The 22105-nt window shown below is 42.3% G+C and overlaps 1 protein-coding gene across 1 annotated transcript in view; it reads left to right on the top strand.

Annotated features, from left to right (window-relative positions):
- Positions 1-9145: 9145 nt before the first annotated feature.
- Positions 9146-22105, top strand: part of PDIA5 (protein disulfide isomerase family A member 5) — a 108010-nt gene continuing 95050 nt past the window's right edge. The window contains 3 exon segments of the mRNA XM_062005154.1: positions 9146-9229; positions 10919-11140; positions 11142-11231. Coding sequence (XP_061861138.1) covers positions 9146-9229; positions 10919-11140; positions 11142-11231 — 396 coding nt within the window.

Raw genomic sequence — 22105 nt, 5'->3', positions numbered from 1 at the left:
TTTTTTGTTTGGATTAATCCAGGCCCTTTTGATGCTTTTTATAAACAAATCATTGTCACCTTGGGCAATTTAGCATATTGGCCATAAGGAATAGTATCAATCATCTTTTTAGTCTATGTTTGTATATCAGCTGACATAACAGAGCCATGCTCCATGGTGGTGTCTCTGCAGAGCCATCATAATTTAAATAATTAATAATAACAGTTGTTTAACACTTGAATGGGACTCTGTTGTTTGTAAACAAAGAACATTTATTTTCTCTGCATTGCTTATTACTTAAAACATAATATTATTCCAAAGGGATGAAGCTGTTTTACTCATGCACACTCAGCAACACATCAAAAGTGTAAGGTAACATTAATTTTTAAACTATTTAAAATGTATTACTAGCAACGTGGCCAAAAAAATCTGATATTTATGTTAAAAAATTCACCTGCCAAAATGCAATTATAAATCAAATAGGCCTTTTGGTAGTATTGTCCCCATGAAAAAGATGGAAACCATAAAGAGCTTTAAAAAGAAGGAAATTTAAGAGGACATTTTACTACAGTATGTAACTACAGCTACATTAGCAAACCGTATCCGAAGTCAGCTGCACTTCATGTAGTGTGCTTTAATCAAGGAATGTGAGTTGACATTGCAGAAAAACTAACTTATTTTTCCAAGTCTCATTCTTGTACACTTGCTTGCATGTATTGTAGTATGTAGGTATTAGCACAGCATATAACAAACAGATTTTGATTTTTCAGAGTCATGATCCTCCTTTGCATAATCCATACTGTCCCTCTTGTGGTACGGACAGACAAGCGTTTAGATTTATGTAACCTAAATATATCCATGTTCATTATGAAGAAATGATGTCTATATGCCAATTAGAGAAAAAGTCTTTGCCGTTAAACTCTTCCTCTAAGTGGACAATATGAAAAGAATTCTATTCCCACTTAAAAGTTTGGCATTTATGAATACAGAACCAATTGGATATTAATGTGACAGGGAAAAGCACAAACCCAAGACCATTGTGATAAGGAAGAATCCATAGATCACACATAGTTGAACATTTCCATTTCTGTCTTTTATTACCACCAAGAAGAAATGGAAAATACATATTACTATAACAATGTTGCAATGCACTAGCATGAAGGGCTTCTAATCAGATCAGAACACCGTGGTGCTGTTAAACCCAACAGGGGATCGTGACACTCATGAAAAGGGGATTCCTCTTTCAAAGAGATGACAAAATAAAAGAGCTCAAAGCTTAAGAGACCTTGTCTTGGAAAGTTTTCTAGAAGAATGTCAGTATTTGGTAGTTCTTTACTTAGACAAATCCACTGAATCCAGGATTGCTCACATTCCCCTTAGAGTAGGCTTTAAGGATAAGCAACTCAAGAAAATATCTGGACTCTTTTTACTTCTGGAGGCCCTGCACACCTGGTCTATCCTCACCTACACAGAGGAGCTGCATGCCAACTGCACTAACAGTAACTTCCTATTAATTATGGCACTAACGTATATGTAGACTTGTTCCACGGGCTCATATAAACTGTGTGCAAAGCAAGATAAAAGCTGGGTACGATCTCATGGCTGTGGGAACAGAAGTTTTGGCTCCTTGGCCCCTTAAGGAGTATTTTGACAGTGGAAACCATGTATCCAGCTGAACACATAGAGCAGGACCTGGAAATTTGGCAGCAAGAGGTTACAAATGGGGAATCTGGTTACTTTTTTTTCACTATAGTGGTAAGACTCCATTTCTAAAGGATGCTTAGGACCTTGCAGTCTCTGTCTTTCCATAGTAACATCTCAGACACATGCCCTGTCACTGTTTCCCATGCTAGCTGCCCAGATGTACTGCTTTCATAAACTCAAGAGAGCTATGGCACACTTCAAATCTGCAGCATTTTTCACTGTCAGCCTGTATTTCTTAGGTCACATTTGCTGCATTGGCTTGCACTTCTAGTCCTACCATTTGCTGCTTGTCATTGACAAGCGCCTTCAGCAGGTGCTCAGTTTTTCTGCCGTAGAATTGACAAGAAAAAAAAGTGGCCGTTTTGGCTACGTTCCTTCTGTGGTGAATATGGGGAAATGAGCCTGAGGTGACCCTGACAGCCTCAGCTAAACCTCATTTCATTGTTCCTCACTAGTTCAGCTGGACAATGCCTTATTAGTGTACCAGTGCTCTTCCCTTCTTATATTTCACAGGCTTCCCTGTCTGCACAGATCTAGTTTTGTAGCTCTTTTATTACTATGCTATCCCTTCTCTTATTTTTATATATATATATTGCTTTTTTCTGGGTTGCTGCCAAGACACAACTTGTTTAAAAAATAAACCAAACTCAGATCCTGGCTTATGTCACCCTAATAACCTCAGCTCTGTGGTTTTGTCTCTAGGCTCTACAGCTCATGACATCAAGTCACTTTATAAAATGAAACTGGATTTGATGGCTCATGGATTTTGCTCCAAAACCCCAGAAATTATCTAACTTCCCACTAACTACAGTTGTCTTCAGAACCATCCTTTGAGCTATCCTGAAGTCACCTGGTAAGATCTCATAGTTCTCATGAAAAGAAAAATGCATGAAGTGTTGTAGCAGATTTCACCAGCAGTTCTCAAAGCACTTCACTACCAGGAAGAAGTGTCATTATCTCCATTTTATAGGTCCTTAACACATTTTTGTATAGGCTCAACAGAATGTTTTTGAATATATTCTTGTCTTGTCACTGCTTGTTTCCTCTAAAACAGTTTCCTTAGATAAACAGGCATCTGTTAATGTTTGACCATATTTTTTTTCCACAATCCTCTTCCTCTTTTAGTGCACAGAATAAATAATGCTCAGCACATGTATAGCTCTTCATAATTTGATTTAACCTCCATGATCCATGTATATCCCTGCCTCTCTACTGTATAGTACTCAAATTTTCCTTTGATGTGAGTTATATTCTTTATTACAGGGTGTTTTGTGTAGTTTGTCATTAAAGAGCCTGAGTGCTTCATGCCTGTTGACAAGTTTGTCTTTCCAGTACATAGTAGGACAAAAGAGGATGCCCTTCCACTTCATAGATAAGGAATATAAGGTTGAACTCCCTCTTCTCACTGTACAGCGTAAGATCTCCTATTTCAGAATAGTCAGCTGCACAGAGTGTTAAGTACTCACTGCACTGTTCCTATTGAATTCAGTTTCTCTTACGAGCACTCAGCATTTCTGCAAATCTGATCAGATACCAAGTTGGATGCTCAGAGACAGAGATATGAACATTTAGAGATAATGTGGGAAAATTTTCATTTAAGCAGTTTGCCCCATGTTATAGAGGTCACATTGCATTAATGATAAGACTACCTTTTTCCTTTCAGTTATCTCCTGCCTTTAATTATATATCTCCCAACTATTGCAACAAACAGGTTAGGCAATCTGTGGGGAAAGAAAAGAATTACATAGTTAAAAAAGTCCATCTCACAAACCGTGTTCAAGGAGGCTAGCACAGTGTTTCAAGCATTCTTAATCTAGCATCTCCTAACTTTTCAGTGAGTGACTTTGTTCCCTCTGAATAGAGTTTGCATGCATGTGATTTTCTAGTTTGGTTTGGTTTTTTTTTTTAAAGCAATCCAGATTAAAAAGCTGTTTTGCAGCTTATATTATGTCTTTGACATCAGTAAAATTCAGCATTCCTATGCTGGTAGGTGAGACACCAGAGTTAACTCATAGAAATAGCAAATTGCCATCTACTGATCACAGAGTGCTGAAGCATATCCTTACTGAGAGCAGAAATCTGTGAATCTAATGGCTCTGGGGAAAAGTATGCCTACAGGTTCTTCTGTCCTGTTAGCTCCTGACTTGTTACCTTTAGCTTCATCCACCAGTTTTGAGATTCCAGTTGAGCTTTCCTTGTTCAACCCATCATTGCCCATAATGTCCTCATGCAATTGCAGACTACTCATCCACCAATTTTGCTCACCATCCCTAGTTGTATCTCTACACAATCTGCCCTTCACTGGTTTCTGGTCAAGTTCCTGAGCAGCTCAGGCTGCTCTCCCATAGATTCACTCTAGTTCTTATCTGATCCTTGGGGGTACTCTTTAGCCTGCATGCTCCCAAAAGGCCAAAAGCAAAGTCAAAGCAAAGATGTGATTGTCCAAAACCCAAACTATTATGTGCATGTGCAGAGACCATGGCTTTGGCTGCATCTGGCTGGAATCTCAGGCTGGCTCTTTTTCTCAGCAAAGGCAGGCCCAAAGGCACTGGGAGGTGCGGTCTGGAGTTCTTGATCAGCCTTCCAGATCCCAGGGAACTGTGTTGTCTGGCTATACCAGGGCAATACTGCAATTCCAGGCTTATAATGAATCCTAGGAGAAGAGAAATATTTTTCAGCTCCAGCAAACATCTATCTGATGAAGTTTTTTAAGAAGGCAAGCATGAGGACACCCTTTGCAATGAAGATATAGCCAGGAATTCACCTGGCTGTCAGAGTTGTCTCCCAGTGTTGTTGTAATGCTGAAGAATTTCATTATTCTGTTAGGGTACATAGAGCTATGCAGAGGTATTGGTAAATATCTTTAAAAACAGAATGTATTCTTAAAGGAAGATCTGGGAGAACAACTAAATCTTACTATGTTGGTCCATTCTCAACACAAATATTACCAGAGTGTTTCACAGTGGGATCTGCTTGCAAATCTCACCATTTCACAAGCAGCAGCAATGTAACCACCTGTCACCAGACTTATGCATGTTTCAAGAGGAGAAAATAGAAAAATAATACTTTATAGACTTATTAATGGTTGCTAGAACCTTGTGACAGGGCTTTAAAACAAAATTTAGGTTTCCTAACTCCCGTTCTTGGCCCACAAAATAATCTTGTGCTTATAAGACCCACCTTAAATGATCTATTCATTGCTGCAGTGGAAGCAGGAAGAAAGACTGTTTATCTCTGTGACACTGAGCCCCTTCCATTCCCACTGACTTCTGCAGTAGCTCAGCTTCATACTCAAGGTGAGACTTGGGCACATCAGAATCCTCCTTGTACAGGAAACTTAGATACACACAGCAGTTGGGAGCCATGGTGTTCTCTGAAGAAGTGCTGGCCTGGCTGACCAGAGGAGCTGGGACACAAGGCATGTCATAAAACACATCAAAAGGTAAATGTTGTTACAGCCTCAGCCAAGGCAATGTTGAAGTTGTGCTGTGTGTACAACTAGCTTAAAAAACAGGACCAAAACATCTTCCTGCACAATACATTTAATGGATTATTAACTGTTGGTTTTTTTCTCACTGTTCTCTATTATGTTTTAGTGGTGTCCACTACTGCTCTCCTCTACCTCTCTTCCCTTGGCACTCCACCTTTTCCCCTTTCTGACTTCTTCCTTTTATCTTCAGTGGTTTTTTTCTTCTGCCTCCTTTATTTCCTTGTTGTTTCTCAGCTGTTTTTCCTTCTTCCTTTACTGACTTTTCTCCCTGACAGCTGGGGACTGAGCCAAAGCCTTCTGAAGTCAATTCATTACCTTCAAAGATTTTAGGATCAAGGTCTTATTCCTGCTTCCTTCTCTGCTGCTTCTACAATCTCTTTTCCCATGCAGCATTTTCTGTGGTATTTCCCTACTAAAATATGGGTTACTGCAATATACAGGGAAGGGAGGAAGGAGGTTTAGAGAGAGAAAATCCTGAGGACTCAGTAAATTCCTCACAGAGTTGCTAAACTGCAACTCTGACTGCACAACTGTGCAAAGATAAAGTCTTTCAGGAAGAAAATTCCTCTCATTAAACTTCGCTGTATTGCCCATAGTAGGTAGTGACTGCATAGTCATGCACTTAATTGTGGCTGCTGATCTTCAGCTCAAGCAGGCAGTGCTTAATCACACAAAGTAGTTCCAGGAAAACTGAAAAATGGAGGAAAGAACCATATTGACAGGCTATTTTCTAATATATAAAATCACACAAATTGGCACAAAGCACCTGTTGAACATATATCATAGGTATACACATGTGTAAAAAAAGTAGGTATAAAATTATGTATCTGCATATAGAGAGGGAAAAGTACTGAATATGTACATACAGGATGTATTGGATGTATTGGATGTATTCTCATAGGATAGATGTAGGAAAAATATTTTACTAGAACACTGCTGCAATATATGCTGGTGTTTGAATGCTGATACAGTATTGGATATAATACAGAGACAGATGCTCAGCTACTGTGGATGGATCCAACTCCACTGAAGACTGAGGCTGGGAGCACAAACACTATTTTACATCGAATTATGTTCTGTTCATATATTTATAGTTGTACTTTTCTATTCAGTCCTTTGTATGGATGAATATTTTGTGTACCCAGATCAACAGCACAATAACTCACAAGAGAAGCCCCATCTACTTCTCTGTTGCTAGCTGTTAGTGAGAGGCTACCCCTGAATGGCACGGCAGAATCAGTCTCGGTGTGTAAACTTGCATATTAAAGTTGGCCATTTTGCCAGGAGAATAGAGATCTATTTTGTTCTAAAATAACCAGCTGGGCCCCTGTTACTAGGGTACATAGGCACCATCACAATCCAAGGGGAGTTAGCTAAAGTCCTCTCACACACCTATTTCTGATTTACAGGTGGCAATGTCAGCCCCCACTAGATCATATGACAAATAAATCCTTATAAAGGAAACCTGTGGTTGGGCTATTCATTGAATTCAGATTCAGAGTCCAGCCCTCTTCACTTAGCTCATTGTTTGACACTTTCCTGATGATGCAGTAAAGGTAAAGCAGCCTGAAAATATTTTATAAAGCTTCAGCAAATCACTGGGAAACTGTCTTAACCACAGTACTTTGGAAACATACAGTAGTGCTGCAGTCAATGCACAACAGCTAGACACCAATGGTTGTTTTAATCTTGTTTAAACTATTCTCTCAGTAGGTAACTGAGAGACATAAATTATCTACTACCTGCCAGCAAGGTGCCTATACTGTAGAAGGTTTTTATGTTACTCAGGAAGAGATTATATCCAGCTTTGGAGATTCAGCGAAAGAAATGACAGTGTTCTCAACAGTAGGGCCGCTTAAATGTAAAGGGGCATGCAGACCTCAGACTTAAAGAAGCAATGAAAACTGTAATGGAAAATTTCTAGGAAGAAATATCTGGAAAATATCTGTACTCGACTTTTAACTGATTCCTGCAGTACCTACTGGTTTTTTTTCCCTCTCATATATAAAGAGCATCTGTCTACCGATGGTCCCAAAGTACTTTTATTCTAGAATGAAGGAAACAACAACAATAAAGTACAAAAGTAAAATTCCCATGAAAGCACACAGCATGTCTGTATTTTTTCTTTGTGCTGTGCAAGGTCTGTACAAAAGGTCCTCAGTCTTTCTATACTTCAGAAAGGTAAAGGGGCATGATGCAGAAAATGGAGCCACTGAGTTATATGGCTATGTACAGCATCCTTTGCAGAGCACTGAAAGAAAAGCAGTCAAAGCTCCATCCCAACTCACCTCCATGCCATTCCCATTGGCTGCAGTGAGCAAATGAGGTAAACAGCAACAGGTATGTCACAGCTGAATAGCAGACAGCAGTCCCTTGAAACTCATGATGTATTTCCATCATTAATGGTGTTAAAAAGAATTAATGCAAAAGTGTGAAACTGGAATGTGTGGCCTAAACCAATCCTTTACATAACAGCTGCACTTATATATCCTTTATTTTGGTGTGCTAATGATCTTCCATGGAACTTGTTAGCTGATGTGCATGGATATATTGCTCTATATATTTCCATGCTATGCATGGACATGCAGCTCTGCTATCAGGTGCTGAGAAAGCAGCAGGAGGGGAAAGCTGCCTTCAGGCACTCCCCTCTGACAGACATCAGCTAGAGAAAAGCAATGTACAGCTGCGCTTCTTCTCTGAGACCACTCCCATGTGAAGTCCTACAGGGGCTGGTCCTGTCTCTTCTCTTTTTCATCATGTGCTGAAGAGCTGTAGGAAAGGTCAGGAGGAGCCGAGGGCTACAATACCATCAATCTGTTGATGGCAACCAGCTCGTATGTCTCTTTTCAGCTGATGCAATCAGTGCTATGACAGAGATGTCACAAAACTTAGAGGAGATAAGCCCGCAGATCCAAATCAGTTGTCTGAAGCTAAACTAAAGAAGGAAGAGATGTTGCTGGAAGGAATAAGAACTTGATGTAGTTAAGGCAGTGGGCGAATCCTGCTTTCATTTTGGGTAAATGTTATGGAGTTTAGGGTCCAAGTGTGGACCACGTTGCCCCTGGATTCAGTCTGGCTTGCAAAATCCTTGTATCTTTTCTATCTGCTATGCTGTCATGGTTTTTTTTTTTTGTGGTAAAGGTGACTCATTTTACCTTTTGTGAGAGGCCGACAGAGATTTGTTCAGGTTAAAAAGAGAACAACGAATAAAGCTTGTCAAATAAAGTAGCAACATATAGGGAATGTAGAAGGTGTAATTCCTTACAGACACACTTACTGTCAGTCCAGTTTTGTATTTTATTCTAGGTAAAAGAGGTGTTTGAATATAGATAGACAAGTAAGGATTAGCAGACCCAGTGCAGACTTTGGAAATGAACATGATCTGAAACTGTCTGGTTTTATGGCCTTGGGCAAATCATATAATCTCTCTGCTCCTGTTTTCTGATCTATAATCCAAGGGCAGTAATTCTTTCTTGCTTCTCAGCGGTGAAGTAACGAACGCCTTCACATTGCTTTGCGGTGCCATACAGAAATATTACAATTACAGCGAAGCAAAGCAGCATATGATATTAATGCAAACAGATACAGGGTAAAACTTGGGAGGCTGGATAGCAGCACACTCAGATACAACTGTAATGAGTTCATTAGTAATGCACGACTGGATTGATTAAGTAGTTGCCACTGTGTAAAGCCTTGTCTAGGGCTGATACTTGATATATTATTTTGACCTGAGACAGATGCTCAATGATCTTGTCTCTTAAGTTTTGGCAATGCCTGTCATGTCAATACAAATTAGTGAGTTGAGCTGAAAGAAGCAGCTGTAGTTGCCACTTGGATACCCTTTTTATATTCTTCTGTGTATAAGAATTGCAGCTTCCCAAACTGGATATTTTATATAACCTTTCAGAAGCATGATTTGAAATAGCTTGTCTTTTTTTTTTCCCCTTCCTGAGAATGTTTCCTCTAGCCATCATGATAAAAATGTACTCCGGTGACAAAGGAACCACATCCCAGGATTTTATGCTTGCCTATCACAATGGCAGCACATCCCATATGGTGATGACACAGCACAGAAATTCCATCACATTGAGGTTACTTTTGCATTGCCTGATACTGGCAACTGTGATGTGAAGCATCGGAAGATAGAACAGTTTTCTACACAAAAGGGTCACAAGAGGATTCAAACAGCCTTTGAGGACCTGGATATCCAACTGAGATTAGAAATCTGGATGAGTCAGGATAGTTGTGTGCAGAAGCCTTTCAGCTAGAGGCTGGGGATCTGGAGGTGAACAGCATTTGGAAAAGGTTACTGGTTCCTGAAGCTTTTGACAGCTTATTTGAAATGGGCTTTAATCGGGGATCCAGAGCCTTTTGCTAGCAGGCTTGCCAGATTGGGAAGCTGGTACCAGCTGCAGAGGTGACCGGTACCGCACATCTCCCCATCTCTCCCAGTGCAGTCAGTAAGGGCTGTGGAGGAGCAGGGGCAGCACAGGTAGCATATGCTTTAGGGGTACAGGTATTTGACACAAAGAATGTCTCATTTTGGGTGCTTCCACTGTAGAGTGAAAAGATTCCTATCTTTTCCTTCCCTAAGTCTCTCTCCAACCATGCATCCTTCCTCATCCCAAACTCCTGATGGCTCCTGGGCTGTGCCTCATGTACATTCCCTGGCATTTTAGAGTGAGCTAAGGATTGCTAACCCCATTTTGAGACAGGCTAACCACGGCCTTCTGCAAATGGGAAGCAAGGCATAGCACTGTGAAATGATTTGCTAAAGGTTATCCAGCTGTGACTGAGAAAAGTGCGCTCTGGTTCTGCCACGAAAGATGCCACAAAAGTGTAAACGTTAATAGAAATAACTTTCTCCATGTGTGTTTCTGCTTTGCAAAATTACATCTCCACCGGGGGGCTTGTGAACATCAACGGCATTCAGTTTTGATGATCGCTGCTTGAAGTGATCAGTCAGCTGTATGGATCTACAAATTGCTCCCTTGCAGCCAGCCTCTTAGCCTAATGCTCCGGCGACAGCCAGCTGTAGGGATCAGACTTGAAAAGATGCCTTTGATTTTCCTTTGATGTTTCTGAGCCAAGGAAGAATTTCACATGGCCACTGGGCGGTAGGTGAAGATCCCTTCTGTTTGAGGGAAGCCAATTTTAATACGGCTGACCCGCTTTGACCTTAAGATTACTGGCAGGACATGTAGGATGTCCTTGAGAGGAAGAGCTGGCTCACGGAATGTGCCTAACTCAGGGCACAGGCCGATTTGGATGCACGGATCATTCAAATAGCGTGATCACAATGAGTGATACAAAAATTGATCCTGGCTGGTGTATTTATTTGCTTGCACTGTGGCATCACTGCTGACTTGTGATAAAGCAGGAATTCTCCTTTAGGATTTAATGACAAGTGGGAACAACTTTCAAGGAGAGCTGGTCCTAGTTTCCAAGCCTATCTTCTAGTTAACTTTCTCTCCCCTTTCATTATTTTTGTTCCTTTATTCACCTATTAATCCAGAAACATAATTCCAGCAGAAGCTTTTAAAGACCCTGACCAAAAAAAAAAAAAGCATCAAGAACGAGGTTATTTGTCTGTAGGTTGAGGTACACGCTGAGAGTGAAGTAGCGGCACAAAAACGTAAACCAAGAGGTGAGGCCAGCGGAACACTAAAGGAAGAAGAGCTGTAACTTTTTCCCATCTCTGTTGGAACAAATGGGACAGCGACTGCTTCTTCATTGTGATTGCAGGCAGCGGATGGACGGGGGGTTCGGGAGGGGTGTTGTTGCCATGCGCCGGGCGGCTGCGGGAGCTGCAGGCGCTCTCGGGGGCGGCGCGCCCCCGCCACGCTCCGTGCCGCGGACTACAGGCCCCGTCATGCCGCCGCGCGGGCGGGCGGGAGCGGCGGAGCGCGCCTGCGCCGCCAGACGTGGCAGCAGCCCGCAGCGGCGGCGGGTCCGGAGCGGGTCCGGCGCGGCGGCAGCGATGGCAGTGGCGGGGCAGGGCGCGGGGGCTGCGCGGCGCCGCGGCGGGCGGCTCCCGCTGCTGCTGCTCGGGCTGGCGGTGAGTGGCGGCTGCCGCGCCCCGGGGCGGCGCGGACGGGCGCGGGGTGTCCCCTTTCCGCGGGCCGGGGCGGCGGCGCTCGGCGCGGTCGGTGGAGTTGGGCGAAAGTTGGGAGCGGGACGGGCCCCTCGGGCTGGGCGCGGCAGCTGCCCCCGCCGCCGCCCCGGGCGGGCTCGGCTCAGCACTGCGCGGCGCGGCGTGGCTGGGCTCCGGCGGCTCTCCTGCCGGGTGTTTCCTCAGTCCGTGTGCCCCTTTCCTGCTTCCCTCCCTTTTTCTTTCAACAACCCATCCCCGCTTGCGGCGGCGTCTCGCCGGCCGGCTGTGGGGCTGGAGTCCCCGGCTCGCCCTCGGCTGCTGTGACCGGCCCCGGGAGCTCCGGCTGGCGAGCGCTTATTTCATTCGTAAGTTTTGTGTGAAAATCGGTGTCTCGGCAGCAGAGGGTTTCCTTCAGCGGTGGCTCTGCCGCAGCAGAGCTGCCTCGCTCGGCTTTTTGCACCTGTGCGCGGGCAGAGGCGGCTGAGAGCTGTCCTGGACTGTCCCGCCGACCCTGCCCGAGTGTCCCTCCGGCGTGGTGCGTCCCGTTTTAGGGCATTCCAAAGGACTTGGGCATGTCTCATTAAAACGACAGTAAATAGAACACTTCTTACCTCAAGGAGGTAATATTTTGAAGTCCGTTTTTTTTTTTTTATCCACATGAATTATCTTAAATGGCTCAAAAGATGGGCGAAGGGATGCTTTAAAGCACATCCTTTATGTTGTTGGCGTGAACTATATAGGCCTTCTTTCTGTCTGGACAAGTAGAGTTAATAATTAATGAAAATGTACATTAATTTTTTCACATACACATGATCTTAAATGTATTTGGAAGCGCATGACCTAGGAGTGCTCATCTAGTTCATACACGTGTGGAATTGCTAATCGAGCTGTGCTTATTCTGTGCTAATGTTAGAATTGCTATCGTGGGCCAGAAAGCATCATCCCTATCTGATGGAGCCTTTTGCCCTTGGCAGTGGCCTAAGTGTCACCTCATTCAGGAGGAGGGAAAAGAAATGCTCTGCAACCTGCACATTTCTCTTGTTCTAAGCTTAATCTAGAAGCACAGACCTCTGCTATCTTCAATTTATGGATTGATTTCAAGTGAAATTGAAGTCAGGCTGAACTCTTCCTAAAACAGTGGAGAGGTCTTAGTGTGGCTCTTCTTCCCCTGTGGCTCATCTTTAATATACACAGTACTTTTCTCAATGATGCTTGTGGCAGTGCATTCCTCATATTAAGTATATACTGTAGACCAAGTGGAGCTACAAGTGGATTGAATTTTCCCTTCATTTAAAATAGCTGGAGTGATTTTAAACATGGAGTTATTTCCTTCTATATCCACTGAGACTGTCAGACCTATTCTTACTGTAATATTCTTTTTATGTTAATGTATTTTGCTGTGATTACTTTCGGTAGATCAATAGGTATTTTTTTTCCTGTCTGTCATATGTGAATCTGCTGTTCCTCACTGTTCTAGTTGCCCTTCTTTGGACCTTTTGCATTGCAGAGCTGGAGATGAGCAGAATGGGCCTGCCATTGTCAGTAAAATTATATGAAGCCATTATAATTTATCTCCATTATTCTCTCTTACCCTTCTTAATTTGCCCCAGCGTTTTATTTGCTCTGTGATGCTGCATGCTGAGCAGATGTCTTCATTGAGCTGTTGATTCAGCTAATTCTTTCCCCTTTGCTGTGTACAAGTAGTTTAAATTATTTCTTCCAGTTTGCATTATCTTGCACTTGAAGGTGTGATTTTTCATCTTGAAATATGTAACTCGCTCTACACTGGGATTAAAAAACTAGCGTACAGCTGTGACACTGCAAAACTTGCTTTAAAATTTTTCTTGAGTCAATGTTTGCAAAGTCAGTGAGGCTGTTAAATCAGGACGTTCTTAGTGTGTAAAGTTAAAGCAAAGGTAATGACAGCTGCTTGGTAGGACAGAGGTTAATGAGAATGTTGTGTTTCCTGCCAGCCCATCCTTTTTTACGTACTCAGATGTGAATTTTGAGGGTTTTTTCCCTGAAAGTACTGAGTGCTTGCAGTGCAGCTGGGACAGTGGATGGAGTCGTGTCTGCACAGCACTCCTGAAAAATAGGGCTCGTTTTTAGAGCAGGACCCAGAATTGGAGGTGGCTTCTGAGAATTGAAACCTTTATCTCTGTAAGACTTCCTGTATTTGTAAAAGGAAAACTACAAAGCTGGATGAAGAAAACACTTTAGTGTCTTCAAATGGAAGATGTTGTTATCTTCTGCATCACTGTGAATGTGAAACACATGTGAGGAAGGTCCTGCAGTGATCTGTGCCTACTGTAAAGTTTTATTTCTTGAATGAGTCTGAGAGTCACAGGAAAGTTGTGGTTTAATTTGAGATACTTCCCTATTTGAGATGTCAAGTGGCTGATAGTATTTCACACTTGAAAAACTGACTTTACTGTTAAAGGCATTGTGAAGGATTTTCACATTGAAGTGGATTTGCATTTCATCTGATGTATGTCCTTTCCCTAGCAGAGGCCAGCCACTGCTTCCAACAGGAATACGCATCCGGAATCCATTTGCTTTGCAAACAGTGATGAATGTTATCTCAGCCAATGTGGCAAAGGTCAGTTTGTGTTCTGAATGTTGGCTTAATGCCAGAGAAACTGAGTCAAGAGAGTCTGACTGAATTACAGCTATTGGGAAGCAAGCTGCTTGACGTGGTGCCTTCAAAGAAGAGGTTGAAAAGAGCATTTCGGGCTTCCACCTCTTCCAGTCCCAATAATGTCACAGAAATGCACCAGCGAGCACCAACATGCACTTGTGAATCCAGGCCTGTGAGGAGGTGGTTCTGCAGGTAGTCTGGCAGCAAGGTAGCAGTGGCTTTCCCTCCAGTGAGTCTGCATGCAGGGTGTGAGCCCTGCTTCTCCTCTGCAGTGCTCGGGTGCTGTTTCCCCTGGTGGCATTTGGGTTTGAATTTGAGAATGCCTCTTCTCATCCAGTTACTGTTCCTACTGTAGGAGCTACTGTGAGAAGTACTTTGCCACAGTCAGAGGGAAATCCCATCCCTTAGTTGCTGTTCCCCCTCCCTATTCCAGCTTCGTCTGTTCCCTCTTCAGAAATACAGATTTGTAAAACTTGTGAACCATCTTCTGTCTCCTCAGATGCCTTTCCCAAATCAAACTTTGGCTTTCAAGACTGATTTTGTTACTCCACTCCAAAAGGTGCAGAGTTGTAATTTGAATCCACTGGCTTTGGTACCAAAGCACCTGTTTACTTCAGAGGGCCTGGAGTTGTTGCCACAAGTGTGATGTGGTCATCAGAAGTGTCTAAGGGTGTGTTCAGAGTGTCATGAGCAATTAGTGATAGAAGAGGTGCTTGTTCTGTTGATGACCATATACTTTCCCTTTTGGCAATGCAGTTCCTGGAGTTTCTTCATTTCAGTAAAAAGGAGGTAACGAGATTCATCTTCAGAGTTCTTTTTGGAGGTCTATGAATGGAAAAACAATGTAATTTGCAACCAGGATCACAAAGTAGCAATTTCTTGTTGTGGACCGGATGGCTTTGGAAGTAAGTTATGACCTACCTTGATCCTGCCCCTGTTTTAAGCTTGTGAATGTAAAAAATTGTGAGCAAAACAACTCTTGGGTTTTGGCACTTTTCTGGCTGAGAGTAGCTGGTAGCATTGGTAGAGGGCACTGAGATTTGTTTGCTGGCTGAGCACAGATAACAAAGGTAATCTCATTTGTGGCTGCTTTGATGATGTCCTGTCTGTTATCTTTGGGTTTATAGTCCCATAGCATGTTTGCCGGGTGACTGCAAATAGACTCTTTCTCTCCTTTTCCTCACTTTTTGGGAGATGGCACACCATGATGTGTGGTTATGTGCTGCTCTAGGATCATCTGTGTGCCAGCTTTCTCTGATGCTGCCTCCTTTTTACCTCTTGCAGATATCTTCCTTTCTGTGTGAGTCTTACTCCAACTATTTAAATTAAGCTTCATCTCCCATCACCTGGCAGAAAAATGTGAGGATTAATTAGTTAATATTTGTGCAATGCTTTGAAGATAACAAGTGCCATATAAAGTGCTAAGGATTTTTAGGTGTCCTTTTTCTCCCCCCGTCTTCTTTATAAGTCTCGTTAATAGTGTTTTTGTCTTCTTTTTATAGCATCTCCTATGTGCTTCTTGAGTAGGTGGTAGTACTTTAAACTTCCTCAAAACCCAGTTTTTAAGTGGAGGATTATATGGCATATGCTTTGCTCATGCCCTTAGCTTCTGTAGTCATCCAAATGTGCTTGTTCAGAACTGATATCTGAAACACTTATTTCATCAACAACTTGTTTAATATACATTGCAGCAATGCCTGGTTTGAAGAGAGAGTGAGCTTCACATTCATTATAAGGAGAAAGTTCTTTGTCAGTATTAGTAATTAACCCTATTACAGTCAATTGTTAATTAGTAAATAATTGCACAGGTTTTCCTTCACTAAGCATTTGAAAACCAGTGATAAACTGCACAATTAATTGGCTACACAGAGGCCTTAAGAACAACCTTTAGTATAGACTGTTATGCCTGTAGCTTATGTTTCTTAAACCCCAGTGTTTAAGAACAATATGAACAGTAGAGTCTAGTCAAATCTTGACGTCTCCATGGTATTTTTTGCTATCTTCTATATTTGGAAAGTGAACATAGCAAGCACCATGTTAAGTGGAATGCCTTATTTGTAGCGTCCTTTAGCTGAAGTTAAAGAATACCAAGACATTTCGTTTCAGGATTTAAATTTGCCTTCCTTTGTGAACAAAAGAGTGTATAACCCTTGCCTCTCGCAGATATGACCCACCATAATAAAATGTCAGCAGTGCTTGGGGGTTTTTTACCCCTTGGATGGCTTGAGGTGAGAGTTCAGTGATCTGGATTATATACAGAGTAAGAATGCATTCCTCCATGGAGCTCACAGGAAGCCAATAGAACCCAAGAAGTCTCCAGTGAGACTGTCTGCCAACGTAAATCTGTCAGGCTAGCCCTGTGGTTTTGCAGTGCTGTCGATCTGTGCAGCAGAAGTTGTTGTCCCAGTGTGTCTGCTGGAGAGCCCCTCACCTGCCCAGCCCATGCTGCCTCGGGAGCATGGCTCGGGGTTGGGTTGCAGGCAACATGCCACAGCCTCTGTGCTGGGGGTCCACAGCACGTTGCAGTCTGGGAACCTCTGCAGAAGTGATTGAGAAAAGATGGTTTTGCAGTCCCAGCGGGCTTGCAGGGGCTACTGCAGTTGTGACCCCTGAAGTCTGAGCCCCAAGTGCTACCTTTTCTCCTCCTCATTGACTCAAATAATAAATTCTTAAGCAGGCTTCCTTGAGGTGCTTCTGGGTAACAGAGATAACCTGTCTCTCCTCATCTGATTTGATTAAAATGTTTCTACAGCTATTTTGGATATTAATCATGAATGAAAACAGGAGACTGTCCTACTTATCACTATCCATCTCTGAAGGCATTTGTTACAAATGGCTCAGTGATCAAAGCTGCACAACCCTGAATGTAAATAGCAGCAGAGGGAGGGCTTCTGAGTGAAAAGCAAGCAATTATTGCACAAGGTCAAGAGTGGTTTATATGATGAACAAGGAAGATAAAACATCTGCAGTCAAACTGTGATTCTTGTAAACAAGGGGGCTTTGGATTTGAAAATGTTGTATTTTTAAGCGAGAACAAATTGAGGGGAATGGAGCAACAGATCGGTTTGTCTATTGCACTTGCCTGACAATGATTTAGACCAGGTATTTTCAGTACACACACACTGCCTGCATCCCAGGACACGACTGTACCGCTGGCTTATCTGCAGGTTAACAAACCTCCATCACTACAGCACAGAGATGTTCCTTCAAATACACCTTCTGAAGTTAAGCATGTGCTCCACAGGGTTGACTTTGGGAACTGAGTAGGGAAGGTGAGATCTGGTCTTGTTCCTGGGATTTTTTTGCCTCTTGCTTCCCCACTGCCCTCTGTTTTCATGTAGCAGAGGAGACCCCTGTTTGGAATGTGAACTACTCCCCTCCTGAAGAAATTAATTATGAAATTAAATTCAGTCATCTCCATTACTGTTTGGAATTCTGAGGCGGGTTTGCTCTTCAGCTGGGTTCCCACAAAAAGCCTTGTCAGACACAATCTGTTTCATATGTACAGGGTCGCTCATTGATCATATTTAGAGTGGGTTGAATGCTGTTGTCCCAAAATGAAAATGACATCAGTGGGCGGTTAAGCTAAGACAGAAATCAAAGTCAGTGTCTTGCTGGAAAACGGGCTTTTGAAATTATGGTTGGGTGTAAGACTGTGTCCCTGCCAAGCAGCAGTTGTGCTAGAATCAGCGTTGTTTGTGTCAGCCCTAGCTATTCTTAATGAACAGTGTGCAAATTGTCTCCCTAATTATACATATAAGTGTTAGTGTGTGCATAAAAATTGTATGTTGACATATGGATTCAGGCACTTAAGCACCGTTTCAGCCACACGTGCATAATTTGTGTCCAGGGAAATAGATCTTTTCGTGCTCTTCAGGTGGAAATAGGAAATCCTTTTTCTGTCTGGTGTACTGTACTACTCTTCTGACAATTCTTCCTTGTTTAATTTTGATTTGTGTTTACTTGTTTTTAAAACCATGTGTTTTCACTGTGCTTGATTTAGAATAAATAAATAAATAACTCTCCAGACATGCTGCTTATTCTTAGCCAAAGACTGTGCTGTCATCAAGCTTTTGTGTGAAGCAGCTCATAAGTTGAACTGGGTTCTGTGGGAACAGCGATTAAGCATTTAGCACATTTAATAATAAATGCAAAATATGGAAATATGTTCTTGTGACTGCTTGAAAGATACTTCTATTTTTCATTCTGAAATGAGATTCAGAAATGAGTAAAAACTTGAGAAATAAACTCTGATTTTTCAATTCCCTGGTGATTTTGAGAAAACATGGCCTGAGGGATGACCATATTTTTCAATACTGTCAGTCCTGGAAGTATAATTAGCAAATAGTTATTTGCCTGTATCCTTCTTTGCCTCTGGGTTTCTGAAAGCACCGGTGTTTCTTGGGTACAGATTCTAAGAGAGTGGGGTTGTGCAGTGTTTTGCTGCTCTTTAACAATTACATATGTTTGTCAGCTCTGCAAGGGATTGCTGGAGACTGGTGAAAAAAGAAAAAAAGAGGAAAGTTAAACCTTTTGACTGATGATACTTCTTCCACCTAGCTTGCAAGGTTATATATATAAATACAGACTTTGATTTGAAAAGCAGAGGCAGAGCTAGAGCCCATGTGTTTTTGTACTTTAATAGCAGTGTCTCTCAGCAGTTTCAAATTGACTGTCTTGAGGGTTTGGGTTCACTTATGTATTACTTGAGAATCCTTCCTGCATCTTAGATTAGACAGTACAGTCACGTGACTGATGTGTGACCTACGCCATAAAAATTCTGTGAAAATAAATTCTGATTGAGATCTTGAGCTGGGGAAAATCTGCAGACTACAAGTGCTACTGGATTTGCATTTCATAGTCTGCTGCGTGTAGTCTGCCTTTTGCTGAAGGTCTCCACCGCAAAGTTTCCTGCATCTGAGGGCACCGGGTGACTGTTATGTTGGTTCCAGCTCACGGAGCCAGCCACGGATGAGGACCAGTTATGCTGGGCACTGTGCAAACACAGCACAAAGTAAAATAGACCTTCCCTCAGTTTTATTGCAATTTCTTGTGAACAGAACTGTCACGGGGCAGGAGTGTCACAGATGCTACACGTGTCATTGGTAACATCCTTTCTACTTTAAGGGGTACCAAGGTAGGCAGATTCTTGAAAAAAATACTTGGGAGTATTTCTTGGCTTTTCAGAGGTGGTTGTGAAGAGATTTTAAAGCTCTAGGATGCTCAAATGACAAGAGAGTTTAGCTTGTTTCTTATTTATAGGGTTCCATATGTATGAATGTAGCACTTCCTGATGCATATGAAAAGAGATTTCCTGCCCAGGAGGGACTGTCACCTTTCTTGACCTTTTCTTTTTTTAATATGAGCTCATCTCCTCTTATGCCTCGGATTTAAACAAGAAGCAGTGTGCTTGATCAGGCAGTGCTTGGCTGATGAGCTCTCCTGTAAAATGTCTGGAGTAAATCTACCTGAGTCATATCTCACAATTAAAGTCATATAGCACAGTACATGCAAATGAGCTTCATCTTTGCTGCTGCTTTGTCTGTGGGCTGTGCAGGAATGTGAGCCTGGTTTTCAATGAAGAAGAGTGTGTAACTAATTCCATAGGATTTTCTTCTCCCATCCTTTTAACTTCATGCTGTTGCCAGAACTAGTGGCTGTAGCCCTAATGAGGCTGTAGCTGCTGGTACGATCATAGAAGCATTGGCTCTGGAGCAGGGTACAACAGCCCTTGGCTAGAACTGGCATCAGGTGAAAACATCTGGTTGGCATCACTTGTCTTGCGTGGAACTGTTAGCAAAGGCAGAGATTCCTGGTGAAGTTTAATGACAAACTGACCTTTCTTTTATTCTTGAGTAGAGTTTGCATTCATTTTAACGGGAGAGAGCTTGAGAGCATGAAACTACTTCATTTTTACCACTTTGCAAACACTATGTAGTACAAATATGTATTCAGAGGTAGTGGACTTTTTCTCCCAGTATTTTTGCAGGCACCTGAGACGTTCAGGCAGGGTGTTTCTGTCCAACTCGATGCCTTCAGCTTGGACCTTTTGGGTTTTATAACCAGGAAAGGCTGCAACATTCATCTCAATTAAAGGGAGATGATGATTTATTTGGCAGGGCTGACTGGTGCATTTGTATGCAGAGTGAGTTTTGGTGTAAACCCTAGGATTAGAAAGCTGCTGTAGTATAACTGCAGGAAAATGAGCAACGTACTGATTTGATACCTGGAGAGGAATTGGACAAAGTAGCAGTGGATGTATGCAATGTGACATGCTCCTGCCTTCAAGTACCTGCAATTCCACTGGCACAGCGAGTTTTCTGTTAGTGGCAGCACTGACAAGGCACTCGTTTAAAGCTGTCACTGTTTCCAGAATCCAATTTTTCAAGAGGTGTTTAGCTCTGCCGTCATGGGGGGGAGGAAGAAGAAAGTTCCCTTTAATTGGCTAAACAGCCCTTCCATGTGGAAAAGACGTGAAATACATGTACTTCTGAGCTTTAAGCAAAGTTCATAATACCATTTGGTGTCATGATGAAAGTGGTCTTTGTGGCTTTTTTTTTACTCCAATTATTTCTTTTTGGTAGTGAGTTCATAGACTGGAACATTCCTAATTGAGTCCAGTTTTCTAAACCAAAGAAGTGACCTGTAGTTTCACTTCTTCCCTCTGTGTTCAGATCTAGTTTCACTAAAGTTGAGCTTTAGTTTTCCACGCTTCAAAGTATAAACAAAACTTTGAGATACTTGGATAGTTACAAAAAATCGAGGTGAAGGGACAACTTGAAAAAAAAACCCCCTTGGAATTAGAGGTCTGCTCATAAGTCAATGTAAGATTAATCCCTCCTGTGCAGCCTCTGATTGCAATGAGTTTTGAGCAGGAATTTGCGTGTCTGTGTCATCTTACTTAGCACAACTATATTTGTCTACTTGGATTGGCAATGCCATGTATTTATCTTAGAAAATACACAAATGGTTCACATTCTGCCTGAAGCAGAATTCTGCCTGAAGCAGAGCAACTGAGCTCTGGACATCTGGATTTAAAGGAATGCGAGCCTGTTGGTTGAATTAAAGCATCAAGGACATTTATATTGAAGGTAGGGCCTAACTTGTAAATGGAATTTTCCCTTCTCACAGTTAGACCGTCTTGTCATCAGGGCTCAATGGTGGGAATCCTGCTGGTGGAGTGGGGTAACTTGTTTGCTCTAAGCCTGTGTGGCCTGCTGGGCCTTTTTATTTTATGTTACAGGTGTATCTTCTACTAACTTTAAATTCCCCAACATATTCTGGAGTTGTTTTGAGGATGATCCTGTGTTTCAGCTCAGCTTCTTCCCTCTGGCTTGTGCATCCCAAAACTTCTCATCCCTTTTCCACATGTAAAAAGTTCTGGCACTTGTAAAGTATGTTTTGTACGTGCAGGTTTTGTTTCTGTGCTTCAGTGACGTGGTGTTTGCAAATAGCTGAATTTGTAATGAGACGTAGTGCCTAGGGCTGCGTCTTCTGACTTTGGCTTAGTGCCTTGTTTTGAGTGCTGCAATCTGTAATACAGGGGATGCAAGAACAACAGACTTTTACTTCTTCACATCCACCCTGGACACATTTTCCAGCCCAGTTTGAGCAAGACATGATCAAAATCAGTTCTGTAATTACGAAAACGTCAAACCTCTTGTGTGTGTTAGGCAAATGAGCTAAAGCTTTTAGCCAAGCAATTAAGTGTTAAGGTTTTAGTGTAAGGTGAGTGTAAACTCGATAATTTCTCCAGCTAAGCTTCCCATAATCATTCCATTAGTATGAATTCAGTACAGTGTAGAAGGGAGGCAACATAGCCTGATGGGTAAGTTTATTATTACCATTGAAGATTATTGCAGTAGAAATGAGCAATAGAGGCGCCAGCTGAGGTCATGGTCGTGTTTTGATAGTTTTAATTTATGGTAGGATAAAAGATAGACTCTGCTCTGGAGCAGTCATGAATTAAATAGGCTGGAAGATGCAACAAAAAGAAAATTCTTTGCATAGGTATTCAGCTGAGATGCAGAGAAGTTAAACATCATGCCTTCTGTATGGCCAGTGGAAGCCAAACTTGATCTTGTGGCAAAGCACTGGTGTGTCTATGAGGGTGTGGTATGGCCAGTGGGAAACACAAGCCCTGTTCCACTTTAAAAGGGCAGATGGGAGAGGGTTGTGATTAAGTTCCATAATGTAGATG

This window comes from Colius striatus, chromosome 11 (assembly GCF_028858725.1).
Source record: "Colius striatus isolate bColStr4 chromosome 11, bColStr4.1.hap1, whole genome shotgun sequence".
Lineage (NCBI taxonomy): Eukaryota > Metazoa > Chordata > Aves > Coliiformes > Coliidae > Colius > Colius striatus.
The sequence above is the reverse complement of the archived record's forward strand: the minus strand, read 5'-3'. Positions and strand labels throughout refer to the sequence as shown.